We start from the raw sequence: 11,281 nt of genomic DNA, 5'->3' as shown, positions 1-11,281 counted from the left end.
GGGGGGGGGGGGGGGGAGAAGCACGAACTTGTTTCACTTGCAAGTGTGGGACTTTTTAATTAATATTTTCTGTTCTGCTTCAGTGCGACAGTGTAATCGTGCTCCTGGAAATGATTAATTAAATAGCCAGTCTATTAAGGGCACAGGGGAAACATGAGTTTGTAATTTCTTTTCCTCTGCAAGCGTAAGAGAAATCATCCCTAAGGGGGGGGGGGAGTGTGGAGCCGAGGTCTCCTTCCCCATCCACGGGGGCACAGAGTGGACAAGGAGGGCATGGCGTAGAAGCACAGCCGACAGCCCCTGCTTTAAAGGAGGTCAGGCTGCTGGAGCGGCATTTGCTCTAGCTGACTGTTGGTAGCTCCAAGTAGTGTTTGTGGTGCCAAGTGGGGAATTTGTCCAGCTAAGGGACTGGGATCTATACTGGATTTTCAGTCAGCAGAACGAAACTTTCCTGCCTCTCCCCTCCCACTCCAGCCCACTGATCTCCATGAAATGCTGCTCCTGAGGGGAGAGGGGACCCTGAAGAATGATGTGTGTGTTGGGGGGGGGGTGTCTGCAGAGGGATGATGAGATTGGTGGAAATTGCCAATTTATTCTGGATCCAGAGCAAGGTGCAGAAGAGAGGCAGAGGCAGGTAAGTGGTTGATGCATATTGTTCTTGGAGTATGTGTCGTGGGTCATGAATGCATGAAACTGCTTTATACTGAATCGGACCATTGGTCCATCAAGGTCACCATGGCCGGAGCCTTTTCGGTGGTGGCCCCTACCTCGTGGAACGAGCTCCCGGAGGAGATCAGGGCCCTGCTGGACCTTTTGCAGTTCCGCAGGGCCTGTAAGACGGAGCTCTTCCGCCAGGCATATAATTAGCGGCTGCCGCCGCAGTGCATGGCCTGCAAAATCATCATTGAGCAGCTGCCATAAGAGCTGACGAGCATAATAACATCTAAGTACTTTTATGCTGGAAGCTGGAAATCCATCTGAGAGCATTCCTTCTGATTGAATTTGAACCGCCGCCAGCACTTTGTCATGTATTATTTTTAACTGTTATGTTTTAATTTGTAATATGTATGTTTTTATCATGTATTTATGTTATTGGAAGCCGCCCTGAGCCTGCTTTGAGGGGAGGGCAGGGTATACATTTGAAAAAAAAAAATGGGGCACTCAGACTGGCAGCAGCTCTCCAGGATCTCAGACAGAGGTCTTCCACCTTGTGTACTACCTGATCCTTTCAGCTGGAGACTCTAGGCATTAGAATCATAGAGTTGAAAGGGACGTCCAGGGTCATCTAGTCCAACCTCCTGCACAAAGAAAGGAAACTCACAAATATCTCCCCCCCACACCCCCAGTGTCCCCTGCTCTATGCCCAGAAGAGGGGGGGACCCTCCAGGATCCCTGGGCAAACTGGCCTGGAGAACAATGCCTTCCTGACCCCAAAGTGGCGATCGGCATTTCCCTGGGCGTGTAAGAAAGGCCCACTAGAACTAAGTCCACTGAGGCAACCCTTCCTGCCCTCTCTTCTCATGGACTGCCTAAGTTCACAGAATCAGCAATGCTGTCAGATGGCCATCTGACATTGAACCTGGGACCTTCTGCATGCCAAGCAGATGCTCTACCACTGAGCCACAGTCCCTCCCACAGTCATATTTCCTCCTGTGTTCCACACTCCCTTTCTGCTATCCCTTGTGTAAGGTAAAGGTAAAGGTTCCCTTGCTCGAAAGCCAGTCGACTCCGACTCTAGGGTTGTGGTGCTCATCTGTTACCTTCCCACCGAAGTGGTACCTATTTATCTACTTGCAATTTCTTGCTTTCGAACTGCTAGCTTGGCAGGAGCTGGAACTAGAGATGGGAGCTCACTCCGTCATGCGGCACACTCAGGTCTCGAACTGCTGAACTATTGACCTTCCACAGCCTGCAGTTCAGCGTCTTAACCACTTGAGCCACCGCAGCTCCCTTGTGTAACCCACCACTTAATTCCTCACTGCAGACCTTGTTTCCTCCTTTGCTGTCCTTGCTGGGGCACAACAGTGAAACACCAGGTGGGTTGGACACTTGAGGGTTCAGAAAGATTTGAATAACCCACTGGTTAAATATTAGTTAAACAACATTACAATATTTTGAAAGATGAAAGAAGCTCTGACTGTTGAAAGTGAATATCCCGAAACTCTTGTCGGTCTCTTAGATGTGGACTCGAATCCAGCTGTTCCACCACAGACCAACATGGCTACCCCCTGAAAATATTCTGAAAACATTCACTTCATTGGCGCAGCACCAGACTTTATACCGAGGCTAATTACAAAAACAAATTAGTTAATTGTTCTTAAAAAAAAAAAACCTTTAAAAAATGGAATGGATTGTTACAAGTCATAACAACGTTAGGTGTGGTATCTATAAATGGGAACGATTTACTGAGAACTTCTCTTTGGCTGGTATCCTAGAATACTAGGGCCGGCTAATGTTACAAAATAATAAAGAGGAGAAAGAAAAGGAATAAAACAAAGCAAGAATAATTGCTCAAAAACATATGCCTGCTTGAGGATGCCTGTGGATATAGCACATGGCCCAGAAATGAGCCTCCGAGGAGCTGCTAGGTCCGACCCTGACCACGGCACAGCTATGGGGCAAACACGCCTTCCTTTTGCCATTCTTAGTACAGGACACCACAATGAATGAAACACCTACCCAGTGGATTTTTTCCTTTGGGGAATCTTTGATAATTAGGAGAAGGCTAGCTCGAAGTGATGTAGGGTCGCTCTAGTGATCGCCAGGAACTCTATAGTAACAGTAGGGTTTCCAGTCATTCCTAGAGCTACCCGATGTTGTTTCCAGATTTTCCCTGGAAGTGATGTAGTGACATCATCGCTGGTTTAAAAAACTGGCTCCTGCTGTTGCTCTGAACGACAGAGGGCTGCCAGTGGAAGACTTCCCACCGTAGCAGGAGGCCTGGCAGCTAGGGTTGTCAGACCCCCCCAGTCTGGGCAGGGTTCCCCCGATTTTCAGGGCTTCAGCCCACCAGCAGCTGGCTGGTTGGCGGGGAAGCCCCACCCCCAAACAGGCACGTTGCGCATCAACGCCACTGGCACAATGGCATCCCCTCTGTGTGATGACATCACATGGCAACGTTGCTCCACCCACCCCCCACTCCCAGAAAGCTCCCTCCCACCCCTCCCCACTGGCAGAAGAAATGGACCTGGCAGCCCGCCTGGAAGTGCTACTGATTTCCACACAGGGAAAGGCTTATATGGTTTCCCCATTGTGGCTGCTGCTGTCGCTAATACAATACAGAGGCAACAGTGGCTTCCACATGGTTTCCCTGCTTCAGTTCCCCCTCAGCAGCCTTCCTGGGGGCCTGTTCAGTTTTTTTCAAAATCAGTATGTGGTTATATTATTATATTATAACAATCTGTGTATCAGCTTCCCTCAGTTCCCAGAGATATATGTCTTTTAAGAGACGGCCATCTTGCTTTTTATGAGAGGAGCACTGAATATATTTTTCTATGAGTATAACTGGTTTTAATATTTTAATGTTTGTACTGTTTTATGGTATGATTCGGCAATATGCCCTGTAAGCCGCCCTGAGCCTACGGGGAGGGCAGGATAAAAATACAAATAATAAATAAATAAATAAATAATAAATACATCCATAATGAAAGGGGCTACCTAGTGTGTTATTCAAGGTGTGAGCTTTCATGCGCATGCACGCTTTGTCTGACAATAAAATGGAATTACCAAACATAGTTGTATACCTAGGGGTGGCTTGTTAGATTAGCATGCAAAATAGTAAAGATGTTTATTAACAGACCAACATGGCTGCCAACCTTGAGTATTCAAACGCCAATTTTTAAAAGGCCCCCTGGTGGTGAGGGGAGGAAATGGCAGCTGTGGGGACAAGGGCAGGGCGAATGGCCGCCGTGTGGGCAGGACTGGGAAAATCCGAACTTTCCCACACAAGAGCAGCCATCCGAGCTTTGCTGTGATCTTCCCCAAAATGTTGCAGCAAAGCATGCTTGGGAAAGATCAGAGAAAAGAGGGGGGAAACGAACCACAATTCTATGGGTGGGGAAGCAGGGTGTGTGTGGGAAATGCTTCCAACAGCATCTAACTGCTGCCATTACATTGTTCTGGCGCAAGAGTTTTGGGGGGCCCCCAGGGGTGAGGGCTGGCACCAGAGATAAGTATGCAATGTACACTGAACTGCCCAGGCAGGAGGTGGGGTAGAAAACTCTGAGGGGGTTATACAAATTGGCATGCTTTGATTGCTTCACCAAATAAGCAAAATGAGATGAATGGGCATCATATATCATTTCAGAATATTAGCCTAGCTAAGGTGCTTGGCTTCCTTCCATTTCTGCATATCAACATTGGCAATAAAACGATCAAATGGTCCTTTGGGGGCCTCCCTGGGTTTGCAAAGTCCATCTGCAGTCACAGCCCATGAATACAGAATGGTGCCTACCCATCCATCTAGGGGAATATTTAGTTAGTGGGATTACATTTCGGATTCATTTGAGGGGGAAAAAAATAACGGTAGATTTAATTAAAATATTACTTTCTCCAATTCCTGTCACACCTGGGATCACATCCAAAGCCCCTTGCTGCTCGAAGTGATGGAAGTTTCGGGCAAGTCTTGACTGAGGAATCCTATAGCCGGCCCACACAAACGGGTACTGTATTTTACTGAATAAAACCACATGTGCACCAATGCCAAGTGCTGCCTAGGGTATCGATACAGTTCTAGAGATATTTTTAATCCATCAAATACATATTTCCTACTCCCCATTTGAAATCAGAGCCTCCAGTCACCTTGGACTGAATGACGAAGATCCGGAGTTCTCAGCCTGCGCAAGAGCAGTCCCAACGTGTGTCTCCACAGAAGTCATCGATGAACGACAGTTACAGGTAAGTGCAATTCTGTTTTCTCCTGTCCTCCATCTTGCCCTTGTAACAAGACTGTGAGGTAAGTTAGCCTGACTGAGGAATCATATAGCTGGCCCACACAAACGGGTACTGTATTTTACTGAATAAAACCACATGTTTTATTCAGAGAACCAAGGAAGCTACTCTGTTCTCACCCAATCTCCACAATGTCTAGTTTGGTCCTAAGAGCTAAAAGAGGTGAACTGAAGTGGTTTATCCACTGCTGGGTCATATAATTTCAAGCTGAAGGTGGGAGAAAAGAAGAAAGTGGATTTATATCCTGCCCTTCACTCGGAGTCTCAGAGCGGTTTACAATCTCCTTTCCTTTCCCTTCCCCTCCCCACAACAGACACCCTGTGAGGTAGGGGCTGAGAGAGCTTATTCAAGAACAGCTCTGACAGAACTATAGCTTGCCCAAGGTCATCCAGCGGTTGCATGTGGAGGAGTGGAGAATCAAATCCGATTCTCCCAGATTAGAGTCTGCGCACTTAACCACTACACCAAACTGGCTCTCAGACTGAAAGCCTGAATGCTAAGGAAGAAAGGTTGCCTCTGATATGCTCAGTTTTGAACCTGAAGGAATATTTCAAGCGAGGGAGGGAGCTTTCAAGCATTTGGTACCCCCATATCAGTCTGAAATGATAAAGCCCAGCAACAGAAGTATTGTTTGGAGACCAGCGATACTTACAAGAACATGTGAGAGGTTTTATAGTGGGTAGACCTGTTGGCCTAGGATCTGAGACATCCAGGTTCAAGTCCCAGCTCAGTACAGGCAGTATATATGGGGGGGGGGAGAGACTGTTCATTTTAAAGGCACCCCGAGAAAATTTCTCTTCACAAGGGAAGTTAACAGGTGGCCTTCTCCTTGATATGCTAAAACGAACGATATTTTGCGTACCAAGCCTGAGGTCCATGCTTAAAATATTTTTTGAGGGCTGCCAAGACTAGCCTATTACCTTTTCAACAGAAAGTCTCACTCTACTTATTTAATTATTGGATTAAGTTATTATTTTTGGCTGATAACAGACTTCCAAAAATCAGTTTATTAGAGCAGAGCCAATTTGGTTTGAAAATTACAGCAGCACAGTTAGGTAGATGAACCAACTGTACATTTTTTTCGTGTGTTGGATTATTTTTCTAATTTCAGGGCAGCCATGGCCAAGCCTGAATTCAAAAAAAGGGTAATAGATGTTTATGTCTTGCTCCTTCTGGCCAATTTCAAGGCTGGTTCTTGGTATGCCAAATTTAAATGTGGGTCTGAGAACTGACATCACTAGCTTTGCACCATGTAATTAACTTACCCTTCTTATATTTAACATAATACTTCCACAATTCTTGAGGGGAGCTATCAAAACATACCCTGCGATTTAAGATTTAGTATTTGCGGTTCTGGAATAGCTGGGGAGATCTGTCATATTTGTTTTATGGCCTGAAAAAGTTGCTTCCTTTGTTGCTAAAGAATGTGATTACCGGCCTGGATTTCAAAAAGTCAATGACTTACAGGATAATGATGGTAAGTGAGGGCCCTATGAGGAATCACAAGTCACGGAAGTAACCAATTGGGAAATTTCCTCCTGACCCATAACCTCCACCCCCGGATTAAATAAACTCTTACAAACTCGAACAGGCAAATTTCCACTTCTTTCTTTCCCCCCCTTTAACTGATGATCAAACTGTCCTCAACATTCCTGGCCTACTCTACAGGCCTCTGAGCATGATCAGTCATAGCGAGGGCAGAGAATATCCTTTTTAAAAAAAGCTATGAAAGAATAGTTCTTTCTGTATACTCAGGGAGTCTCCCAAGTATATCGACACCAATACGCTGTCTATGGCTCGGGTTTCTGTGCTGCCTTATATTTATATATAAAACAATTCAGTAAAGACATATGAACACATCACTAGGGTTGTCACACCTCCTGTGGAGGTGGGGGTCCCCTGCTGCCAGTCCCACCTCCCTACCCCCAATCAGCTGGCTGGTGGGGGAAACTTACCCTGAAAAAGAGGGAGAACTATCTGATGTATAGCGGCACGTCTATGTCATTGCCCACTTGACCTGGAAGTGATGTCATCTTATCTGGGATGTTGGGGTGACACTCTGGTATCTGGGCAAAAACTCTATGGTAGAAGCCAAGTTTACCATAGATTTCCCCCCCAAATACCAGAGCATCGCCCCAGACATGATGACATCACCTCCGAATCACATGGGCAGTGACGTAGACACATCTCTGTATGTCGGTTGGGCCACCCTGCTGCTCGTGGAAAGCCCCCCCCCGTCCCCCACCAGTTGCCAGAAGGGACAAACAAAACAAAAAGTCTTCTCCTGCTAGCAGAAGGCAACGACACAAGTAAATGGACAAATCTCCCTGGGGAGGGAGTTCCAAAGTTTTGGTGCTACAAGCAACAAGGCCCTTTCTTGGGTGGCTACTTGTGTAGCCTCAGATGGGTTGGACACCAAAAGCAGGGCCTCTGAAGATGACCGGAGTGGACAGGTAGGTTTATCAGGGAGAAGACAGAATGTTGACTGGAGTGATTTACAGGAACACTATAATTCCAGTCTTGAACTACACTGGCTCCCAGCTTTCTTCTGGGCTCAATTCAAAGTGGTGGTATTGACCTTTAAAGTATGCTGTCCCCAAGCCATAGAGGGCTTTAAAGGTCAATACCACCACTTTGAATTGAGCCCAGAAGAAAGCTGGGAGCCAGTGTAGTTCAAGACTGGAATTATAGTGTTCCTGTAAATCACTCCAGTCAACATTCTGTCTTCTCCCTGATAAACCTACCTGTCCACTCCGGTCATCTTCAGAGGCCCTGCTTTTGGTGTCCAACCCATCTGAGGCTACACAAGTAGCCACCCAAGAAAGGGCCTTGTTGCTTGTAGCACTAAAACTTTGGAACTCCCTCCCCAGGGAGATTTGTCCATTTACTTGTGTCGTTGCCTTCTGCTAGCAGGAGAAGACTTTTTGTTTTGTTTGTCCCTTCTGGCAACTGGTGGGGGACGGGGGGGGGCTTTCCACGAGCAGCAGGGTGGCCCAACCGACATACAGGTGCAAGTGGAGGAGTGGGGAATCAAACCCGGTTCTCCCAGATTAGAGTCCGCACACTTAACCACTACACCAAACTGGCGGATGTACAGAATAAATAGCCTCCCCCACTGAAGACACCATTTTTACATGGCCCGGATTAAACACATTTAGAATCCAGCGGCACCAGTATCGGAGACTGTGCAATCTTTGGTCCGATCCGTTTTTAAATTTCTTGTTTTAACGTTTTAATGAACTTTTTATTATTGTCTTTTTGTGATGCCAAATGGCCTAATTATTTGTTGTGATCCACCCTGAGCTCATTCGCGGGGAGGGCGGAACATACATTTGAAAAATAAATGAATACATTAAATAAATCTAGATCGGGGTGGCCAAACTGTGGCTCAGGCGCCACACGCGGCTCTTTCACACATATTGTGCGGCTCCCGGCCTCCCCCATCAGTCTTCCCTTCCCCAGCCAGTGTTTCCCTCCCTGGGTAGGCTTGAGGCAGAGGGGAGCAGAGAAAGAAAGCAACTTTAGCTTTAAATGCATTCTCAAAGCCCCCCTCCAAGCCTACAAATATCATTGGACAAATAAACATCATCATCAATATCTATTTTTATCCCTTTTGTTTTTATTTTTGGCAGTCTTGTTTAATTTTAATAAAAACCAAAGTTGCATAGTATTCAGTAAAAAAATGTCTGTGATATTTGTTCACGTCATGTGGCTGTCAAACATCCAATGTTTAGTCTGTGTGGCTCTTACGTTAAGCAAGTTTGGCCACCCCGATCTAGATGTTACCAGGGCATGCACCACAGTGGCAAGATCTTTCCAGCCCAGCAAGGGTAGCATCTGGCTCACCAGCCAGAGAAAGGCACCCCTGGCCACTGCGGCCACCCATTTAGCCAACAGGTGGACCCCAACTCCAGCTGCATCCCCAAGCCTGGTCTTTTAGGGGAAGGACAACAAGAGATATCCCAATTCCTGGGTCAGACCTGCCCCCCCTGCGCAGCTCTTGTTTTGAGAGGTTTAAATTTCCGTTTGTTAGACAACATCCATCCTAAAACTGTCTCCAGGGACTTGTTCATGGGTTCAACAGCCTTTCTGGTATTTGCTGGAAGCGTTAGAACGAAGTGACATCCTGATATTGGTAGCAGCTCAGCCCAAATTTCCGGAAGCTTTGCTGAGCGGCTGAAAAGCCCGGGGAACAAAATAGAACCTCGTGGGACCCCCTAGGCCAGAGGCCAAGGCGCAGAACTGCAGTTCCCCAGGACTACAACCTGAAACCCACCTTCAAGGTAGAATTGACACCACCACGGAACAGTGCCTCCTAGTCTCAGCCTCAAAAGGTGGTCCAGAAGGAAACCACGAGCAATGGTATCAGAAGCCACTGAGAAGTCCAGCAGAATTAATGGGGCCGCACTCCCCACTTTAGGGTGACAAGAGTCTAGCGCAAACCTTTTTAAACAAAGGCCATCTAAGCAGAGTTTGTAACTCTGCATGCAAGAGGATGTGGGAGGGAAAGGGTTAAGAGAATTCTCTCTCTGGGGTACATTTGGCAGTTGGCCCCGCCCTCTCATCGGTTAGACCTTGATCCTCTCTGGCCCTTGCTCGCCTTTCTGTTTTCATCTTCTATAGGGCCTCTCTTCTTCTCTCACTCACCTGGGCTTGGAGCTGTTGCAAGTTAACCTTTTTTGAAATTAATCTGTTCACAGTAAGTTAAATGCACCTACATGCATATGTCACGTCAGATGTGCTTATATTTTTGTAAGTAAAATTTCTTTCTTGTGTTACCACTGGAATCAGGTCATCTTTGTAATTTGTTTGAACAGCATTTCCCCCTTAACGGGGAAACATGGAGGATCGAGGCTACTGTGTAAACGTTCTGTGCTTCCAAGGCAATTGATTTTTTTTTTTACATGTAACCCAACAGATCTTGACAACATGCAAGTCGCCCAGTCTCTAGTGTTCCCTCTAAGCTGAGTCAGTGTGAGCTAGCTCACAGTTTTTCAGCCTCCGGCTCACACACTTTTTGCCTTAGCTCATGAAGGATGGCTCCAGAGCAAACTAATTTATGCAGTAGCCAAATCACCTGCTCACAACCTTAATGCCAGTAGCTCACAAGGTACAATTTTTGCTCACAGGACTCCATAGCTTAGAGGGAACATTGCCAGTCTCCCTATTGCACATAATAGCCACAGGAGGTTATTTTAATAGAAATACTGCTATCAGGAACAATGAGATCCTTCCCCCATTGTTGCTGAAATGGCGGTTTCTTTCCTCATTATCCTCCAAACGAAGCACGCTTGACTTTCTGCATCCCCAGCTAAAACGAGAACTGATGAGAGGGAAGCATATAATCAAGAAAAATAACTGCGGGGAAAGATAAACTTATTTTAATTACCTTCAGAATTATACAGGGATTTGCTCGAGTGTACATGATAATCCCGTTGCTCTGCAGAGTCCGCAGACGCAGGGCCAACTTGAATTCCTCCTTCTTGCTATTTTCAGAAACCCGGTATTTGATGTAACTGTTCCCGGCGAAGCTAAGGGAAGTGTGTCCTGAAATAACCATTCGGAGAAAAGACACAACCTTTTAACTTCTGCATTCTGGAATAAGACGCAGGGGGATTATCCCCCGCCGCCGCCGAGGGGGGAAAAAAGTTAATTAAGTAACATGCTTGGTTAACAAGGCCGATAAGGAACAATGTTACAAATGAAGCCCATCTTCGACTGATTAAAAACCTGTCTCTGTTGTATTCTACGGTATGCACCTTATGTTAAAGAAGATTAATTCACTAATAAGGGGAGAAATTTGTTTCTTGATAGGAATTATTGCTGTGTATCAAATCAGATGAGTTGTGGCAGATAACGGGATATCATCATCTTGGCAAAATTATCACTTTGGGATAACTGGGGCAAGGCCTGCATAACTGGTGATTTATCCAGCCATATGCAACCCAGGAATTAAATACTATGGGATACCCTGCTCCTACTCTGTTTTTTTGTGTCCCAGGCAGGCAGTGTAATTAGGGGACTCTTCACCAGTTTGGTGCAGTGGTGAGGAGCACGGACTCTAATCTGGGAGAACCGGGTTTGATTCCCCACTCCTCCACTTGCACCTGGCTGGATGACCTTGGGCAAGCCGTAGCTCTGATAAGAGCTGTTCCTGAAAAAGAGCAGTTTCTGTCAAGAGCTCTCTCAGCCCCACCTACCTCACAGGGTGTCTGTTGTGGGGAGGGGAAGGGAAAGGAGTTTGTAAGCAGCTCTGAGACACCTTTGAGTAGTGAAGAGTGGGGTATAAATCCAATCTCTTCTTCTTAAACCCCTGAAGTAGGTTCCAGTT

The 11,281-nt window shown here is 46.4% G+C and overlaps 1 protein-coding gene across 1 annotated transcript in view; it reads right to left on the bottom strand.

Annotated features, from left to right (window-relative positions):
• FAT3 (FAT atypical cadherin 3) overlaps positions 1-11,281 on the bottom strand; it is a gene marked incomplete at its 5' end in the record, with an annotated part of 357,302 nt that overhangs the window by 33,179 nt on the left and 312,842 nt on the right. Inside the window, one exon of the mRNA XM_015416224.1 lies at positions 10,340-10,497. Within this exon, the coding sequence (XP_015271710.1) occupies positions 10,340-10,497 (158 nt within the window). The remainder of the gene's footprint in view (positions 1-10,339; positions 10,498-11,281) is intronic.

This window comes from Gekko japonicus, unplaced genomic scaffold (genome assembly GCF_001447785.1).
Source record: "Gekko japonicus isolate JY-2015 unplaced genomic scaffold, Gekko_japonicus_V1.1 scaffold568, whole genome shotgun sequence".
In the NCBI taxonomy this organism is placed as follows: Eukaryota; Metazoa; Chordata; class Lepidosauria; order Squamata; family Gekkonidae; genus Gekko; species Gekko japonicus.
The sequence above is the reverse complement of the archived record's forward strand: the minus strand, read 5'-3'. Positions and strand labels throughout refer to the sequence as shown.